General features: G+C 44.1%; 1 protein-coding gene across 1 annotated transcript; it reads left to right on the forward strand.

Annotated features, from left to right (window-relative positions):
• Positions 1-10,679: 10,679 nt before the first annotated feature.
• LOC144501921 (fibrinogen-like protein 1-like protein) lies at positions 10,680-20,279 on the forward strand. The gene is made up of 3 exons (XM_078225957.1): positions 10,680-10,712; positions 16,537-16,616; positions 18,876-20,279. Exons 2-3 carry the CDS (start codon positions 16,544-16,546, stop codon positions 19,484-19,486), a joined length of 684 nt encoding a protein of 227 aa, XP_078082083.1. The 5' UTR covers positions 10,680-10,712; positions 16,537-16,543; the 3' UTR covers positions 19,487-20,279.
• The last annotated feature ends 787 nt before the right edge of the window (positions 20,280-21,066 follow it).

A 21,066-nucleotide genomic window follows, 5' to 3' on the forward strand; every position in this document is an offset into this window, starting at 1 on the left:
ATTTAAAAATTACTTAGATATGCATTTAAAGTGCTGTAAACTACAGGACTCTGGATCAATAGCTGGAAAATTAAGCTGGGAGTAAGTTGAATAGTCCTTTCTCTCCTCCTTCTGACATTATGTTCATAGAATCATAGAATCTACAGTGCAGGAGACCCTTTGGCCCATCGCGCCTGCACTGATAACAATCCCACCCAGGTCCTATCCCTGTAATCCCACATATTTACCCTCCTAAACCCCCTGACACTAAGGGGCAATTTATCATGGCCAATCAACCTAACCTGTACATCTTTGGGAGGAAACCCAGAGGTTATTCTGAGAGAAGATATTATCTGGAGCATTAAGGTTGAAAATGATCCGTTATGGTCAAATCAGTGTTACCTGCTGACTGAAATCATGATCAGCCTATTCTGCCAACTTTGGCATATGTTCCCATCACGCGTGCCCATGATCTTACCAAAATGGCACCTTGCGTAGCCCACATCAGAAATGAACATGGTGCAGACACCATTTTCGACACAAAAAGGTGCCCTTAGCACCAGAAATATGGGTGCTATGCATTTGTACTTTATGTTCCAAATGCCACAAAATGTCACTAAATATTTAAAATATTGCCATTACTATTATGCTGTTATGATATCCCAATTATAATAATCTGCTATCTGGTCACTTTTTGATTTCAGAGCAAGTCAGTTGACTTGTGGGAATCTTGTGGTGCTGACACAAAGTTAAAAACACAGTCTATGATATTTCTACAACTTTGTGATATCATCACCTCCCTGAAAAGCTGTCCTCTTTGTTGTACCCTGTGGGAAGTTGGTTAAATTTATAAATGCAATCATTATTTATATCACAGTGCGATATTCCACAGAGGATGTAAACACTGGCTCATGACAAAGGGAAGGAATTTAGTGAGAAGCACATTGGTCCCAACAACTGACCTGTAAGTTAGCACCACATCTGCTTGCAAGTCGGGAGCTGACAAATACATAATGCAAATTCAAATTTCGAAGGCCAGCAGTAGGGATGTAAGACACACAATTACACGGCAGGATCAGGTAGTCACTGGTGTATCCCTCCTCAGGTGACAATGTAACAGGTAATAGGCTATATAACAGCCTCCTGGATAAATAGGGATCCTCCGCATCCTGGCCACAACATTCCAGTCCACTTCCATTCTGTTAGTTGGTCCATTTCTTGTTGCAATCCGTCATCATCCTCAGCCACCCAACACCACCCACCCCCCCCCCCACAACCCTTTCAAACCTCTGCCCATATCACTAACCTCCCTCCCCCAACTTATTATCTTTCACGTCCAGGGTATCCCCTTCATTACCAAGCCCCTAGAAGATGGCTGAGTGTAGACAGAGACCAAGCCATGGTTTAGTGACCCCTCCCGCAGATTCTCCTTCAGGTCATCAGGAACAGCATGGACACATGTCACAGAGAAGGAAAACAATTGTGGGGTCCTCCAAAGATCCTGAGTCCAGAAAAAAGATCTATGATCTGCTCTGATCCGCCAGGGTAAGATGCACATTACATGATGTATGTTACCAAAGGGTTTCATACGGTCATCAAGTAATGTATGTTTATGATTGAGCAGCTAGACCTGGCTTGTGAATGCACTATCAGACTCAGAACCACATTACAATTGAGGCCAAAGCTTGTGACAGTTCAGCTTGTGGATGCATTTGGACCCAACATACTAGTGATGGGCAAGTATGTGTGATGAGAATGCATACAGATAAAAAGGTAAGGTGTCACATGGCATAACACTAATTCAGCACATTGTTGTGCAGGAGGAGCAGACACAGAACTCGAGGAAGTGGGCCACATCTGGAGGAGTGCCAGGACTGAAGCTGCTCACCTACCATCTTCCAGGGCAGGGGTGATCTGCCGCTTTACAGCTCACACTGATGACTGTAGTTAACTCAGGAAGGAAGGGAGGAATAGACTGACAGCTAAAATCCCCAAATTGGAACATCTGCAACTTTGAGTTAGTGAGTTCAAGATGTAAACCAGGAAGGGAAAAGATTAAGCAACACTTACTGGAGGTTAAAAAAAATGATCAAGATTAACATCTTGAAGATTACATTGTTATCGGAGAACAAATAGGTTTCTATAAATATTGTTTAATGTTTTCCCTGCAAGGATGAGATCACGAATAGAATAATGATGTATGGGCTTCCCATGGACCTATTAGACTTCTGGAAGATAATACTTATTGGCCAATGCAGATAGCCAGGAGAGTTCCTAAATTTTAAATCTTTAACATGTGATATAGATTAGTAAACGGCACAAATTCTGAACTTCAGGAGAGAATTTATTTGCAGCTAAACAAGTTTTGTAAAATTATCTCCAAGTATTATATCCATAAGGCCTGTATTTTCAGCATCAATGAGCATGTAATATTTGTACTAAATCAATCAATCGGTGAACTGTTGCCAACTTTACACTCACACGCAACATAATCATTTTCTGTAAATGCATTTGCATTCCTGAAATATCAAGAAGAAATGCCCCAGGACATCTGCTGTTTCTTTCGGATTGTAATCAATAGATTACATTGCATTCTTCTCTATACATTATCTATCTAGATAGTTATTTATCGTAATTTCCTTATCCACAGGAAACGTCTTTCATTGTGCTTTTGAGAATGCCTATTTCTGACATTTAGTTTGATAGAAGCTGTTACTGGTTTTGCACTGCTTCCAAATGGGGGAAATTTAAACCTATCTGGCCAATCAGGAAACTGACAGGATTGAGTGAAAGTTTTACATTCTGCCTGATTTTACTCTCCATTGGGGTCAAAGAGGAATATTGGTGGGGTGGGGGGGGGGGGGGGGGGGGGGGGGGGGGGAGGGGGGGGCTCGGGAAGGGGGGGCTCGGAGGGGGGGTTGTAAATCAGTGCGCCATCAGATCCCATGCATTTCTCATCCAGAAACTTCGGTTACAATTGTTCGCTTTGGTTCTCTGCCCCAATATCAGTGGCACAGTGGTTAGCACTGCTGCGTCAGTACGACCTGAGTTCGGGTGACTGCCTATGTGGAGTTTACACATTCTCCCCATGTCTGTGTGGGTTTCCTCTGAGTGCTCCAGTTTCCTCCCACACTCCAAAGATGTGCAGGTTAGGTGGATTGGCCATGCTAAATTACCCCTTGGGGTCGGGGGACTAGCAGGGTAAATACTTGGGGTTACACAGATATGACTTGGGTAGGATTATTGTCGGTGCAGGCTTGATGGGCTGAATGGCCTCCTTCTGCACTGTAGGGTTTCTATGAATGTCATTTGTTCATAGGCTTTTTAAAAATTCATTTACAGGTTGTGGGCATCGCAGGCTAGGACAGCATTTATTACCCCCCCTTGTTGCCCTTGAGAAGGTGGTGGCGAATTGCCTTCTTGAAAGGCAATTCAGTCCATGTGGTATAGGTACACCCACAGTGCTGTTTGAAATAACTCCTCCGAGGCCAGTGTCCCTTCACCAAATTTCACCAAATTTAGATTCATCAGTAACCCTGATACTCTGCACGATATACAAATGTAGGACTCCCTGATTGGACAAGCCATTATTGCCTTAATCAGGGAGCTCGTATTCTAAGAGGTCCACATCATGGGCATTGTTAAAGTCATTACATTCCTCCCCTTCTAGATCCAAGGAGCCTCAGCGGTTCATTCACTTCGAGAGCCTCTTGAGGCGTTTAAGTGTCGAGTCCAGTTCCTCAAGCTTTGCATCTGATGTAGGTGGGGTGTAAAGCGCCGAGGCTCAGGTTCATTCCCTCCTTCGGGTAATAAGGGAGTAGACCCAGCTACATCCGCCATGTCCATTTCGGACTCAGAGGTTCTGATGACGGGAGAAAGAGAGTGGGAGCTGGCAGGTCCCAGAAGTCTTGCCGAGGCTCCTGACATGCTGGGCATTTTGCTCCTCTGAGAATTTACGGTTTTCAAATGGTCCAGATGTCTTCTCAGAATGCCATCCCCCACATGGACTTTGCATGAAACTGGTCCTGTTCTCGGGTTAACCTTGTCTTGTAACTATGCGGGGCCATTCCCATGATTATTTAACAATATCTTATCACCAGCCTTTAAGTGCCTCTCACGACTGGTGTTGTTGTGGGTTCAGTACTGCACTTCTTGATGCCTTTCCACCCTCTCCCCCTGCCTCAGGTTCGGGAAGATCAGGCTCAACCTGGTGCAGAGTTTTCTGTTCCCATGAACAACTCATTGGCACTATTCCTGTAATTGCATGGGAGGGTTGTTCTGTAGTCGAACAGTAATCTGGAAAGTTTGGTGTCCAAAGAGGTTACATGCTGTGTCCTTAAGCCTGCTTTCAAGGTCTGGACTGCTCTTTCTGCAAAGCCTTTAAATGATGGATGGTATGTTACTGTCCTAATGTGTCGAATTCCATTCGACTTCATAAAATAGGTGAATTCCTGGCTGGCAAAGGACAGCCCATTATCAGAAACCAGCACCTTCGAAATCCCATGAGCCACAAAAGGAGGTGCAAATCTTCTCTACCGGTGTTCTCGTATTCGTTGAATGCACCCTGTGTACGTCCATCCATTTGGAATGGGAATCCACAATTATGAGGAACATCGAGCCCATGAACCGGCATTATTGACGTGTAGTCGGGTCCACGACCTACCCGACCATTCCAAGCGTGTAGATGAGCTGCTGGTGGTAGCTTCTGTCCTTGTTGGCATTGCCGACACTGGCCCATGAGCACAGCTATAACCTTATTCATGCCTGGCCACCAGACATAGCTCCTTGTGAACATCTTCATTTTGGTCACTCCTGGGTAACCATGGTGAACTTCAGCCAGGATATAACAAGTGGTCCTGGCTCGGGACAACAACTCTTGAGTCCCATAAGAGTATGTCATTTTCTATGGTCAGCTGCTCGCTCCAACTCCAATAGGGTGGAATTCAGGCTGTCACAGCCTTTTGGTTTCCCTCGTCAGCACTAGCTGTTTCAATTTAGCGAGGATTGGGTCTTTTTGAGTCCACAGTCGAATATTATTTGCTGCCAATGAGTCTCCAAAAAATTAATTGTCATTACCGTCTGTTCCATTGGGGGCACCACTGGTGGGTTGTATGCTAATGGTGGCCAACTCAAGGTACTTGTGTTAGCGACTCAGCCTCCTGGATAGTGTTCCAATTGGTAATTGTAATCAGCCAGTAGTAAAGCCCACTGCTGGATTTGGGCCGTTGCAAAGGGCAGCACCGCCTTGTCTTCCCTTAGCAATCCTAGTTATGGCTTGTGGTCTGTGATAATGACAAATTTCTGCCCATAAAAGGTACTGGTGGAATTTTTTCACACCAACCCTTCATTTTTGATGTGGGTGTATTTGCGTTCCATGATAGACAAGATCCTGAAAGCATACGAAATTGGGTGTTCTTCTCCGTTTGGCTATCTATGTGCCAATACTGCCCTGATGCCATAAGGGAACGTGTCGCAGGTCAGTAATAGTTCTTTCCTGGGATCATAACGTGCCAGAACATTCGATGAGGAAAGCTGTTGCTTTACTTTCTTGAAAGCCAAGGATTGACTGGAAGACCAATCCGAGGGCTGATCTTTTGTTAGTGGTTGGTGTAATGGAACCAGGGTAGAAGCAAGGTTGGGTGAGTTTCACCAATATGTTACCAACCCCAGAAATGATCTTAACTCCTGGATGGACGTGGGAGCCGGGGCACCTTTGATTGCCCACAACTTGTGCTCCAAGGGATGTGGACCAGATTTGTCTTCTCTGTAGCCCAGATAGGTCACATGGGGGGGCCTTGGAATAGACATTTTTCCTTTCTTAGGTGGACGCCTGCCTTGGAAAATTGACTTAAAACTTCCTCAAAGTTCTCCAGGTGTTCCTGATTTGTTTTCCCTGTTATGAGGATGTCATCCAGATAAATAGCAACCTGAGGTGGACCCTGTAAAATGTTCTCCATCGTTTGCTGGAAGATTGAGCAGGTTGACAAATGGCAGTCTAGTGTATTGATAAAGGCCCTTATCAGCATTAATTGTTGAATATCTCTGGGAATCCTCATCAAGCTATAAGTGTAAATAAACATGGCTCATATTAAGTTTTGAAAATGAGAGTCGTTCTGCCAACTTCCTGTATAAATCCTCAATCCGAGTGATTGGGTATTTACCCAGCTGTGAGAAACGATTTATTATTTGTTAAAAATTCCACATTCGGCTTCAAGATTGGTACAACCGGTGCTGCCCATTCCGCAAATTGAATTGGTTTGATGATCCCTTCACCTTCCTGAATTGGATTTTTGCTTCAAATTTTTCCCATAAGGCAAATGATACTGGGCAGGCCTCACAATATCGGGGAATTGTTCCCTGGTCAACATGTAAGGACACCTTGGTCCCTTTGATGGTCCCTAGGTCTTCCTGGAAAACTTAAGGGTATTTAAGCAGGATGTCGCCAAGGCAGCCATTTTCTAGCTGTAAGATGTTGAGCCAATCCAGGTGGATCTCTCACAAACAATTTTGCCTCATTAGACTTGGGACTGAGCCCCCCACTACAATCATTGGTAATTGAACCAGCTGCCTGGGAGGGAGGTTCCCCTGTATAGGTTCTCAGCCTTGCTGACGTCTTGAGTAAAGTTAAGGGCTGGAGTCCAGAGCGAATTTTATGGAACACAGATTCTCCTACCACCAATACGCTGACACCGATATTGACGTCCATTAGTACCGGATGTCCATTTAAACATAGATTTATCTTGATTGGACATTGCTATGCAATTTAATTGCTCTAAATCAGATGTAGGTGGACCTTCCAGGATGTGAACTTTCGTGGATATGGTCCCATAAGTTGTTTTTCTAAATCTAAGTCTTGTAGGTCTCCTTTGCTCTTTCACCTCCACATACCGGCAACAATTACAATGCACTACTGGGCGGGTTCTGGAGGGACTTGTAACTGTTTGGTTGAAATTTGGCTTTGCTTTAGGGCTGTGCTGGAGTTACATGTATCTGGATACTTCATGAGTGAGGCTATGTAATCGCCTGCGCTCAAGTGGTGGTCCCCGAACTCAGTGGAATCGGCACGGGCGTCCACTTCCATTGGGATAGCTTGCAACTCATATGCTCCACTTGCAGCATCTTCCAATGATAAGGCCAGCCTATTTGAAGTCCAGTTGAGCTTCAGCTAATAGGTGTTTTTGAACAGTTACGTTATTAATTCTGTATACCAGGCGCTCTGTAGGCATCCCGTTAAGGGCTAAACCAAATTCACATGGTTCCACTAGTCATCTTAGTTAGGAAACCCATAACAGATTTCCTTGATTCTCCGATTGCCATGTAAAAACAATAATGTCTCAGAATTAGAGGTGGCTTGAGGTCATAGTATTCTCTAATTAGTTCAGTCAATTTTTGAAATGTTTTAGAATCCAGTGCCTTAGGGAAAGTTAAACTCCCAATGACAGCAAATGCTGAAGCGTCACAGGTAGTCAGGAGAATTACCCATTGCTTCTCATCTGCTATAATGTCGGTTGCCTGAAAAAAGGAATGCACGCTTTCCACATATTGAGGCCAGTCCTCGATGGCAGGGTCGAATGAGTCTAGTCTTCCTAACAAAAGTATGATGCATAAGAATGGCTTATCCCAATTTAGGTAAACTGTTGAGTGAATTCCTTCAGGGTCATGCTTTACCTCGTCACTATTGAAATAATTCTTTCAAGATCAGTGTCTCTTCACCAAATTTAAATTTATTTACATTGTAAGCAATACTCAGACAGGTACTTCCTCGTACACAGTCATTTAAAGGTGGCCTGCACAAGTTGAGTTTGTCTCTTTGGATCTAAGGAACACTTGGATCTGAGCACTTGTTTTTGTTGAAATCTGTGTTCCAAGTGAAGGGAGCAGGAGACCGGCAGCTTGGATGGGGGGGGGGGGGGAGTTGAAAGGGCAAGAGCACTTTGGGCGTGAGGGGGTGATGGGTGAGGGGCATTTTATTATAGAATCCCTAAAGTGCAGTAGGAGGCCATTCAGCCCATCGAGCCTGCACCGACAACAATCCCACCCAGGGATTTTCTCAGTGCTAAAGGTCTTCAAGAAAGGAGTGAGGATTGGGTCATTGAGGAAGGCAAGAGGACCTTAGTTGGCCGAAGGCCTTGGACAGGAAGTGACAGAGGTTGAAGAGTTTCCAATCTGTTCTGTAAATTTACTCCAGGCCTGTGGGTAGTTTGCTGGAGGTGAGATGCAGTATTGCAGCAACAAAGATAGAGAAAAGGATTGGTGTGATAATATAGCCTTGTTTGACCCCAGTCTTCACTGAGATAGGGTCTGTGATACTTCAGTTGGTGAGGATCATGGTTTGCTTGCCATGGTGCAGAAGGCGGAGTATGGGATCGATTTCTTTGGGGGGCAGCCAAATTTGAGGAGAATACTCCAGAAGCTTTGACATAGTCAAAGGTAGGTCATGTATAGCAGTTGGTGCTGTCCCTTGCATTTTTCTGAGGAAATTAGAAAAAGTGCTATCCACCAAAACACGATACAGACTCTTTAACAAGACAGGCATTTAAAATGGCAATCAGCTGTTTAACAAGCCTACAGCTTGTTCTCTTCTAAGCTGTTTTTCAAAATGGAATATATTGAATTAAAATGTATTTTACAACTGTGTCTGAACACTGTTGCCTTTATAAAACAACATGTAATCAGCATCACAAGGAGATTGATCTAGAGTGCCCTCTCTGAAGTCCTCTCTTTAAAAAGTAGGGCAATTTGGCTTTGTGCAATTAAATTACACTCACCACATATAACTTGAGTTTAGAAGCAGTAAATTTAGTTATCCAGACAGCCAGTAAGAGATTACCTGGTCACTTGGGCTGACTGTCAAACCAATTAGATCAATAATTGAAGAACATTCTATTTATAATCATTCTTGACAGTTCTGAATCCACATATTTCAGTAACCTTTCTTGAATTACTGGTTGATCTGTACTGATAGCTACTGCGAAATAAAGATTTGTTCATTTCTCTGCAAAAAAAACTCCTTTGCCAATTAAGATGGTAAACTGAGCATTTTAGCTTAATACTCCCATCTTGGTAACATCTTTACCTCTATTTGGCAAAATTCCCCCCCCCCCTCCCCCTGCCCACCCAGATAGATGTTTAAAATGGAAATATGGATCTTTGCCTTACTGCTAGTTTATTAAAGGTATGTTATTGCAGACAGCCAGCATTTCAGAACTGGTTTTGTTTTTATTATACTGTGGAAAAATAGCTCTGACGTGAACCAAATTCATATCCACCATTCCCACAATCCTCAAGTTTCTTCCATGAGCCCATTCTATAGTAGGATGACATTTCTGTCACTTGTTACATCATCCTGGGAATAAATGAACCAAGAGGGTAGAGTGGTGAAGAAGAAGTTTCCACTGGGATCATAATTCAAATAAGTTTTATTGCCAAAATCTAAATTTGCATTATTTCTATTGAATGAGAAATGAATATTGGAAAATGGAAGACTAAGTTCAGACTCTTTAGGGAAAGGAGAGAAGTCAGTGGAAAACAAACAGCCTTTTCAGAACCAAATTAGTTCCACACGAACAAGATCTCCAATAGATGAATGGATCAAGCCAAAACTCTGTAACAAACTAGGTTACCCAACACCAGAGCCAGGCAGGTCTGCAGCACTCCAAAGGCACTGCTGATGATTGACCAGCCAATGTGACTCAGCTCACTCTTGGGAAATGGAAAATTGGCCTATCACTGAGGGTGGGGATATTTCTCACTGGTTCCAGAAAATTTTGCAACCCAAACACCTGATTAAAGATGGTTCTTGCTGCATCATCATGAAGAAGCTTCCCAATGTTCTGTGATAATAACAGTTTTTGCTAAACTCCAGCAGTACCAAGCACACAATTCATGCTCTGAACCCTTGGTTATTGCCAAGCTCTGTGAACTTACATGAGCTCTTTAAAGGGAGAGAGTACAATATATACTGGATGGAAGGGGGAGGGGGGGGGGTGGCTGGGGGCGGGGGGGGGGGGGGGGGGGTGGTTAGTGGGTAACCAGAGATTCTATGAGATTAATCGTCAGATTTGGAGACTTTCAAGTAAGTAACAAAATTTCCATATGTATTAGACACCTTGTGACCAAAAGAGAAAGTAAGTGTAGTAATTCATCCAAATGCAGTTTCCCATCACTAACACTCTTTATTGTGCACCAAAGGAAAGGGCCACGCCTGCAGCTTGAAGTTAGGTAGCCTTCATCGAGGGAACTAGAATGACAGTCCGGGTAGAGTGACAGGTTTAAAAATCCCCGCTGACTGCTTCCCATTGGGCGAGCCTCCACTAACTCAATAAGGCAGCTCGTACTCCATGAAGCCCACGGGAAGATCTATAGATGACCCCCGTAACCCTTGTGGCCTTTATAACAGCAAGGTTCAAACACCCTGCAGAAATCCCAGCTCCAATTTAATCTTCATGCACTGTTACTTTCTACATCAGATTCAGTAGGAAGCCCCGAAATTCCACCCCCCCTCCCCCCACCAATTTACAATTCCTCCTAGTACCCTTCTCCCAAGTTTAACTTTATAAAAATTTAATAACATGCTTACGTTAACATCATGTTCTAGTGAAGCCTGTTTGACAGGTGTTTGGGAGAACGTCAACACCTCTATTAAACGTCACATGCATATCACTATAACATACATCACCCAACCCAACCAGTGTGCCTTCCAAACTCTCTGTGACTGGAAACCTGTCCACACTGTAAGTATGTCTGTATGTTTATAGACTTGCTTGTTGTTCTAAACTGTTAATTCACAATCTGCTGAATGGTAACAAGTCTGAAGGTAACAAGTTTAGATCCACACACTTTGTGATGGTTCTTGAATAGCTTTGCGCTTGTTGATGTGAATAAATTTGTTTTTTTTTACAGAAGAAGAAACAATATAGGCTTATACTTTGACAGCAATATTTCATATATGAGAATGAGATGATTAAAATATAATGAATTCATACATGATATGTGGTAATGAGGTATTTAACTATTTGGAAACGTGCTAAAGAAACCTTTAATCTGAAGAACAACAATAACTTGTATTTATGTGGTGCCTTTAACGTATTAATATATTCTTAACAGGAACAAGTATTTAACAGGAAAATTATCAAACAAAATCTGACATCTTAGTCACCCGATCACACATGAAAATCTTAGGACAGGTGACAAAACTTACCCAAAGTGAAGTTTTAAAAGTATCTTAAAGGAGGAAAGAGAGCTCTCGAGGAAATTCCAAAGTTTAGGATTAGGCAGCTGAAGGCACATCTGCCGGTGCTGAAACAATTCAAATTGTGGAAATAGGAGATTGCAATTGAGACAGTGCCGAGATCTCAGAGGGTGGTGGGACTGGAGGAAGTTCCTGGGATGGGGAAGGGGGGGAGAGAGAGTGAGGGGTAAAATGGAGGCTGTGCTGGAACATAAGCCAATGTAGGTCAGCAAGCACAGGGCTGATGATGGTTGAATCAGGTGTGGTGTGAATTAAAATGAGGACAGCAGTTTTTGATGAGCTGAAGTTTATGGATGTTAGGCTGTATAAATAAGAATAATTTCTGGATTGGTTGCAATGTATAAAACTTGGCAATGATGGAACATTCAACTTTAGCAAATAATGTGAAATCATCTAGAAGAGACAGTCTGACAACATGTGGGCTTCTCAGCAGCTATCTGATGCCTGTAAACAGCCATCATTTGAAAGGTAAACTTTAAAAACAAAAATTTTAATGTAATCCATCAAACCAACAGGTGAGTCAACACTTCACTTACTGTCAAAATGTAGCACATCCTGAGCAAGACTCTGAATATGAGTTTGAATGCACATCTACAAAGCAGAGTGCTGCTGCATGGAGGCTGATATGACTAAGTAATCCTGAGTTACTCTGACAATTCTGTAATGCTGTACTTGGATGCAAACTTCTTGAATGTGAGGAAAGCCAAGTCTACAGTACATATGACGTCCCAACAGACAGGGTGCCACTGATAAGTCATTTAACATTAGAAGGCAATTTTGTGCAGCAAGGTATTCAGCAGCTCTGCACTGGAAGTGCAAAAAAAGAAAGTGTAAACAATGAAGGGAGCAAATGAAAATACCAATGTTTCATGGGTACAAAATGAGTCAAGATGTATATGACTTTCTATTGGTTGGTTGCTGTACTCACTATCTCACGTTGACAATGTTAAGTGAAATGTGCAACAATCAAATTTGTTCTAATCTTACAAATGCTACTGTGCCTTGTGTTCAAACAGACTATTGGAGCTTTTCTTTCATCTTAATGGTTGCATTCTTTAAGGATTTCAAGACAAAGACGCTTCTCATTGGTGAATTTGTGTGACTGCCATTATTTCATACCATTAACCTGGTTCAAGTTTTGAGGCGCGTCTGATAAATAGACAAGGCTGATGTTGCCAGGAACAGAAGGCTTTTATTCCCTAAAAAGGAACGATGTGGAACAGACAATAAACAGAACAATACTGAGCATGTGGATCTCTCGACTGAGGCCGGAGGGCGAGGGCTGCAGCCTTTATACCCTGAGGGCGGAGCCTCCAGTTAAAGGTGCAGCCAAATTAAAGGTGTCAGGGAGTGTCTCATATACGAACAGTAGTGGCAACAATATATACAGCTCAACCGTGCCAAAGGCACGACAGTGGTTTACCACATTCACCCCCTGTTTAAAAAAGTTCGTCAGGGCGAGGTGGTACAGTAGTGGTTCATACTTTCATAAGTTCAGATGGTCCGGTGGGCAGGTAGTCCGCTGCGATCGCCGTAGTGTGGGCTGGGGTGCTGTTTCGGGGGGCTGTGGTGATGATCCCGAGTCTGGTCTGATGACGTCCACAGTCCCTTCTCGTCGTTGGGTACGAGGAGGGTGCTCCTGGGTCTCAGGCGTGCCGTACACAGGGGCTGGACTAGCACAGTGCCACACAGGAGCGTCAGGATGGAATGGTGTGTCAGGGTGGGCATCGGGGGTGAGGGGCGAGGGGCCGTAGGGTGCGGTACCGGCGGCGGCCAAATCCCGAATGGAAACCGTATCCTCCCGCCCATCGGGGAACGCCACATAGGCGTACTGGGGATTTGCATGGAGGAGACGGACTGGCTCGACCAGTGGATCTGCCGTATGGGTCCGCACGTGCTTCCGGAGCAGGACAGGCCCGGGGGTCGTCAGTCATGACGGTAGCGAGGTTCCCGAGGAGGACTTCCTGGGGAAGACAAACATGCGTTCGTGAGGGGTAGCGTTCGTGGCAGTACACAGCAAGGAATGAATGGAGTGCAGGACGTCGGGGAGGACTTCTTGCCAACGGGAGACTGGAAGGCCCTTAGACCGTAAAGCTAGCAAAACGGCCTTCCAGACGGTGGCGTTCTCTCGTTCCACTTGCCCGTTTCCCCTGGGGTTATAGCTGGTAGTCCTACTCGAGGCTATGCCCTTGGAAAGTAGGTACTGCCGCAGCTCGTCACTCATGAAAGAGGACCCCCGGTCGCTATGAATATAGCTGGGGAACCCGAACAAGGTGAAGAGGCTATGCAGGGCATTAATGACAGTGGCGGAGGTCATGTCTGGGCAGGGAATAGCAAAAGGGAACCGCGAATACTCATCTATGATGTTGAGAAAATAAATATTGCGGTTGTTGGAGGGAAGTAGCCCCTTGAAATCGACACTGAGGCATTCAAAGGGGCGGGTAGCTTTGATGAGCTGTGCTCTGTCCGGCCGATAGAAGTGTGGTTTGCACTCCGCGCACACCTGGCAATGCCTGGTGACGGACCTGACTTCGTCAATGGAGAACGGCAGATTCTGGGCCTTGACGAAGTGAAAGAACCTAGTGACACCAGGATGGCAGATATCGTTATGGAGCGTCTGCAGCCGGTCCAAGTTCGCGCTGGCACAGGTCCCTCGAGACAGAGCATCTGGGGGTTCATTGAGTTTCCCCGGGTGGTATAAGATATCGTAGTTGTAGGTGGAGAGTTCGATCCTCCACCTCAATATCTTATCATTCTTAATCTTGCCTCGTTGCTCATTGCTGAACATGAAGGCAACGGACCATTGGTCCGTAAGAAGGGTGAACCGTTTGCCCGCTAGATAGTGGCGCCAGTGTCACACGGCCTCTACGATGGCCTCTACGAAAAGGCTGATGTTGCCAGGAACAGAAGGCTTTTATTCGCTAAAAAGGAACGATGTGGAACAGACAATAAACAGAACAATACTGGCCATGAGGATCTCTCGACTAAGGCCGGAGGGGGAGGGCTGCAGCCTTTATACCCTGAGGGCGGAGCCTCCAGTTAAAGGTGCAGCCAAATTAAAGGTGTCAGGGAGTGTCTCATATACGAACAGTAGTGGCAACAATATATACAGCTCAACCGTGCCAAAGGCACGACAGTGGTTTACCACAAGTTTTAAAGTTCTTCGAACACCTGCACATGGTCTAATGCTACCTTCCACAACAGCACTTCCAGCCTTTTTTCTTTATTCCTCACCCGAGTATTTCTCTCCACTCACTGTGGTTGACAGGGTCTTCAAACATCTCCAATCCATTTGTGTACTTTTGCTCTCACTTATTTCCCTCCCTCTCAGAAGCAATATAGAGTTCCCCTTGTCCTCACCTCCACTCCATCAGTCATCTTGTTCAAAGGATCATCTCTGTCATTTCCACCACCTCCAATGTGATGCCACCAGTTCTGAAGAAAGTAATCTATTTAACTCAAAGCATTAATTCTGTTTCTTTCTTCACAGACCTGCCAGACCTGCTAAATTATTCCTGCAATTTCTGTTCTTATTTCAATTTTTGAAGCATTGGTGCATAATCGAACATCAAGGTTATTCATTGATGACACATAATGTTTGTTTTAAGATGAAGTTCAAATGTCAGGCAGTGCTTTTGATTCAAGAACAGAGGACGCTGATAAAACTCAGCGGGTCTGTCAGTGTCTTAGCAGAGAAACAGAGTTAACGTTTCAAATCCACAGATGCTTCATCAGAACTGATTGGGGGCAGAATGTGATAGACTGCAACAAAAAGTAGCAACTTTAAGAACAAGAGACAGGTGGCCTGATGTGAGAGGAGGTGGGGGTGCAGAGGGAGGGAAGGAGTTTGCATTGAGGCAAAATATGTATGAGATTTGAACAATGGTGTCCTCTGCTGCCATCTGCCAACTTTCTGGCAAACTGGACCCTGCCCCCTCCTCCTACTTGGTGACAAACAGGTTTGGCCTAATTTTTTTGTCAGTGTCAGATAAGATTCGATTTTTGTATGGCCCCAAAAACAGCGCCATTCTCTCCCATTTTCACACTCGTTTGGCAATTAGAAGCTGTTTGGTAACATTACCCCCTAGGAGTTAGTGACACTTTCTTATATGTCCTGACTGTACAACAAATAATTAAATGAGTGTTGTAAAAATCCATCTGGTTCACTACTGAGAAGGAAATCTGTCATCCTTACCTGGTCTTGCCTACCTGTGACTCAGAATCCACAGAAATGTGGTTTACTGTTAACCACCCTCTGTAATGGTGCTGTAAGCCACTCAGTTCAAGGACAATTAGGGATGGGCAACAAATTCTGGCCTTGCCATTGACGCTCACATCTCCTGAAAGTATAATCAAAACAATGAAATATTAATGAAATATTGTACAGAAAGACAACGCAAGTACAGAGCAAACATTTGATGAACAATTGTTTAATGTTAATCTCCTTGCATCCAAATTGTTCGGTAGAGAAGGTGACACAGACACTTGCTCGTGCACCTTCCACCTTTAAACATTTTCAGCACCAGGAGAAAGTCAGCTGGAAAGCTGAAGAGCTCAAAGAAATTTGAGCTCATTGTGGGGCTGGGAATGATTGGGACGATGATCCATTGGTAATGTCAGAATCACACCAGCAAAGTATTTCTGTTGCTGATGTTGGGAATCGGAGGAAGGTTCCCTAATTGGCATTTAAATGGTGGATGCCATCATCACAGTGTTACAATAGTTAAAAAGCCACGAGCTGCTAGGCTGTGGGAGAGGGTTGCTAGGTCTTGTCAGGAACATTATTCTGCGGCACCCCCGATACTCCTCCACACAATGAACTCTAAATCCACCACTCAGTACCCAGGTTGCCTAAAGCTATCGTGCTGCTCAACATGTTCACTGAGTAGCCAGAGATGTGGAAATTCCAACGCTAGATCACAGTCCTTCCTGCATCAATGGCTGCACACACTTCTGCCACACTTTTGCTGGAGTATGGTGAGAGAGGGCGAGCAGAACCATGGTCTTTTGATCCTATAACTTTGTGCATGTATGATTTTTCTGCCACATGTAAGATTTCGAATTGCAGAGAGAACAATGCTGCGACAGAAAGAGAAGTCTTTGCTGGAGATGCTCTATCATGAGGAAAAAGTGGAACTAGTCGCATTGAATTATTCCAGTAACATATTCAGGGATAGAGAGTAGGTATGGAGGATGCTGTTGATGTATGTTACTTACTGCGACAGGTGGATTTTAAGTCCTTTTTTGTCTGAGTCTTTTAAAAAGTGGATGTGACCATGGTCTATTAAATGATCTTTACTTTCCAGGAGATTGATGAAAATGGAGCAAAGAATCTTCTTTCAGATTGGTTTCTTCCTCATACTTATGGTGGCAACAATTTCAGCAGGTAAGAAATATTATTGCAAAAATCAACATTAAGACCACTCAGTCAGATCCCTAAATCTCCTCCTGAGAATCATTCTGTTCATATTAGTGGCACTATAGCTGCAGACCCAGATCACAAAAGTAAATACATCTGCTGAACTGGATGCAGAGAGGAACAACCTTCTTGCTTCCAATGAAAAGGAAAGCTCTGTGAAAGAAGTGAAAAAGGTTGGATCCCATGGGATAAAGGGGGAGGTGGCTAGATGGGTGGAGAACTGGCTTGGTCATAGAAGACAGAGGGTGGTAGTGGAAGGGTCTTTTTCCGGCTGGAGGCCTGTGACTAGAGGTGTACCGCAGGGCTTTGTATTGGGACCTCTGCTGTTTGTGATTTATATAAATGATCTGGAAGAAGGAGTAACTGGGGTGATCAGTAAGTTTGCGGACGACACAAAACTGGCAGGACTTGCAGATAGTGAGGAACATTGTCAGAGGCTTCAGAAGGATATAGATAGGCTGGAAATTTGGGCAAGGAAATGGCAGATGGAGTTCAATCCTGATAAATGCGAAGTGATGCATTTTGGTGGGAATAATGTAGGGAGGAGCTACACGATAAATGGAAGAACCATAAAGGTGTAGAGACGCAGAGGGACCTGGGTGTGCAAGTCCACAGATCCTTGAAGGTGACGTCACAGGTGGAGAAGGTGGTGAAGAAGGCATATGGCATGCTTGCCTTTATAGGACGGGGCATAGAGTATAAGAGTTGGGGTCTGATGTTGCAGATGTATAGAACGTTGGTTCGGCCGCATTTGGAATACTGCGTCCAGTTCTGGTCGCCACACTACCAGAAGGACGTGGAGGCTTTGGAGAGAGTACAGAGGAGGTTTACCAGGATGTTGCCTGGTATGGAGGGGCTTGGTTATGAGGAGAGATTGGGGAAACTGGGGTTGTTCTCCTTGGAAAGACGGAGGATGAGGGGAGACTTAATAGAGGTGTATAAAATTATGAAAGGCATAGATAGGGTGAACGGTGGGAAGCTTTTCCCCGGGTCGGTGGTGACGTTCACGAGGGGTCATAGGTTCAAGGTGAAGGGGGGGAGGTTTAACGCAGATATCAGAAGGACATATTTTACACAGAGGGTCGTGGGGGCCTGGAATGTGTTGCCGGGCAAGGTGGTGGAGGCGGACACATTGGGAACGTTTAAAACTTATCTAGACAGCTATGTGAACGGAGTGGGAATGGAGGGATACAAAAGAGTGGTCTAGTTTGGACCAGGGAGCGGCGCGGGCTAATTGTTCCTTGTTTCTCGTTTCAAGGCTTCATTCTATGATCATCTTGCTGGTGCCAGTACAGAGCGAGACTGCGGATAGTTGGGAACCTGTCTCGGGGGCAGGGAATTCATATGGTGTTCGTGGAAGTGGAAATGAATAGGGTTGGGAAGCATTTTCCGATCAGGGCCAGTGTGATCTCCTGGACTCGTTTCGATCGCCTCAGGGGGTCGGAGAGGAATTTCCCAGATTCTTTTTCCCCCATATTGGCCCTGGGGTTTTCACTCTGGGTTTTCGCCTCTCCCTGGAGATCACATGGTCTGGAATGGGGGGGTGGGGGTGAGTTAATAGGTTGTGATGAACAAAGCATCATAGCTGTGAGGGACAGCTCGGTGGATAGGATATTGGTATGTAGATAGGCTGGAAAATTGGGCGGGGATCCTGGATTCAGGATTCAATCCTGGACCGGGGAGCGGCGCGGGCTTGGAGGGCCGAAGGGCCTGTTCCTGTGCTGTATTGTTCTTTGTTCTTTGTTCTTTGAAGGTTAGAGCTCGACAGTCTAAAGATCAGATAGTAAAGAGGGAAATTCATTGAGGTGTAAAAAAAATGTAATGTTACATATCAGCTAAACACAGATGACTTCAATGTACTGAGGGTAAAAGTAAATACATTTAAATGAGTGAGGAACAGTTTTACAAACAATTATTAGAATGAGTTTCTTTCCAGAAAAAGAAGTAAATACCTGGAACTGCTTACCAGATAAAGTAGTGCGGAAAAATCTATTAGAAACTGTAACTAGAGAGATTGGAACCAGATGACATGTTTCAATAAGCCAAGAGGTCTTTTTCATCCTTAATTTTTCTTATGAATAATGAATAGTTAGGATTCTTTTATTTTGCATTCATTTAAGAGGCAACGCTATTAGCTGGGACTGACTAGAAACACAGCTCCCCGATATATATGAAGGATTATTGTGTATGGATTAAAATTGATGGCATGATTTTGTTTGTCTTCAGTGCCACGTGACTGCACAGCGATTAAACGAAGGAACAAAAGGGCTACTTCAGGGCTTTACGTTATTCAGCCTGTACGATCCCCTCTACTTGTGGTCAAATGTGTCATGAAGCGCAATGGTGGCTGGACAGTGATTCAAAGAAATAGCAGAGGCAGCAAGATCACCTGGAAAGAAAGCTGGACCACATATAAATATGGTTTTGGTGATGTGTTGAGTGATCACTGGCTGGGCAATGAGTACATCTACCTTCTAACTAAGCAGAATAGGTACAAACTGAGAATAGAGTTTATAGACAGTAGGAATATATTTAGATATGCAGAATATTCCTCTTTTTACCTAGAATCTGAGAAGGGGAAATACACCATCAGACTTGGCGCATTTTCTGGGAATGTTCGTGACCAAATGACCCGAAATGTAAAGACTGCAATGGTTGATAACCAGCCTTTTTCCACAAAGGATCGAGATTATGATAGCTACTCAAGGTCTTGTGGTGCTCGTTTTGGGGGATGGTGGTTTGATGCTTGTGGTTATGTGTATCTTAATTACAAGTATCCAACCTGGTCTGGAACTTCCATCAAGAAAGTTACCATGATGATTCAACCAACCTGTTAACCAGGGCTTCAAGGAAAAATATCTGCTTGTTGGTCACACCTATTTATTCAGTGGCCATGATCATCATATCGCATAGAAGCAATCAAATTATTTCCATTACTGCAAATTGCCAGGAGTGCACAGTACCCACTCCATTCTTAGCTCCATGTGTATGTTAGATAATCAATCCCACAAGGGATATACTCTTAAATATACTCTTTTCCCTATCCAGTTGCCCCATTATTCACTGCTCCCCTGATACCAAATATATTTACTAATCCCAGTTGTTACTATTCATACTAATCTATGAGAAACTCATACAGATTCTCTCACCTAGAAACTATTAATTCCGGGTCTCACAATATTCATCATTTCTCCCATCTATATAGTTCTCTAACCCCTGATTAATGGCCACAGAATGAAAGGAATTACTTACCCTGGTGGTGGTGATGTCCAATTATTTCAGGGTGCTAAAGATTTACATAATTCTGGGACAATCTCAATATTTCTCACACCTCAGTCACCGTTTGCAAAATTCTAATGCAGGGAAATGATCTGGTCAAAGCACGTGTGAACATGTTTATACTCTGAAAAATAATGTACCACAATGTGTAACTGTGTTGGGAGAGTTCACTGACTGCCATTTGGGTTGTTTCTACTGGGGATAGTATGGCACTCGAATCCAAATAGAATTCCATAAATCTGCTTCTGTGTTTTCACTGTGCTGCTGTATTTTAATCATCTGTGTATATTTGATTATTATGACCTTGTTCAATAAATCCACACGAACAAAGAGTTTGTGATTGTATGCTTATAACTATGAGCATTTCTTGCTTGATTTTGCCATAAAATAAAGAACAAAGAACAGTACAGTAAAGGAACGGCCCTTCGGCTTACCAAGTCTGTGCTGACATAGATGATTTGATTATTATTGTCATATGTATCAGTGTACAGTGAAAAGTATTGTTTCTTGCACGCGATGCAGGCAAAGCATACTGTACATAGAGAAGGAAAGGAGAGAGTGCAGAATGTAGTGTTACAGTCATGGCTAGTGTGTAGAGAAAGTTCAGCTTAATGCGAGGTAGGTCCATTCAAAGGTCTGATGGCAGCAGAGAAGAAGCTGTTGTTGAGTCGGTTGGTATGTGTCCTCAGACTTTTGTATCTTTTTCCCGATGGAAGAAGTTGGAGGAGAGTGTGTCCAGGGTGCGTGGGGTCCTTAATTATGCTAGCTGCTTTTCCAAAGCAGCAGGAAGTGGAGACAGTGTCAATGGGTTGGAGGCTGGCTTGAGTGATGGACTGGGCTTCGTTCACGACCCTTTGTAGTTTCTTGCGGTCTTGGACAGAGCAGGAGCCATACCAAGCTGTGATACAACTAGAAAGAATGCCTTCTATGATGCAACTGTAAAAGTTGGTGAGATTCATAGCGGACATGCCAAATTTCCTTAGTCTTCTGAGAAAGTAAAGGCATTGGTGGGCTTTCTTAACTATAGTATCGGCATGGGGCGACCAGGACAGGTTGTTGGTGATTTGGACACCTAAAAACTTGAAGCTCAAGACTATTTCCTATGTCCCCCACTGATGTGGACAGGGGCATGTCCTCT

The sequence above is a fragment of the Mustelus asterias genome, chromosome 12, assembly GCF_964213995.1.
Source record: "Mustelus asterias chromosome 12, sMusAst1.hap1.1, whole genome shotgun sequence".
NCBI lineage: Eukaryota > Metazoa > Chordata > Chondrichthyes > Carcharhiniformes > Triakidae > Mustelus > Mustelus asterias.

Excerpts from the sequence above, each read along its gene's own strand:
- LOC144501921 (XM_078225957.1), top strand. The coding sequence starts at position 16,544 with ATGAAAATGGAGCAAAGAATCTTCTTTCAGATTGGTTTCTTCCTCATA. Across the intron at positions 16,617-18,875 it reads GGTGGCAACAATTTCAGCAG|TGCCACGTGACTGCACAGCG; the intron begins GTAAGAAATATT and ends GTTTGTCTTCAG.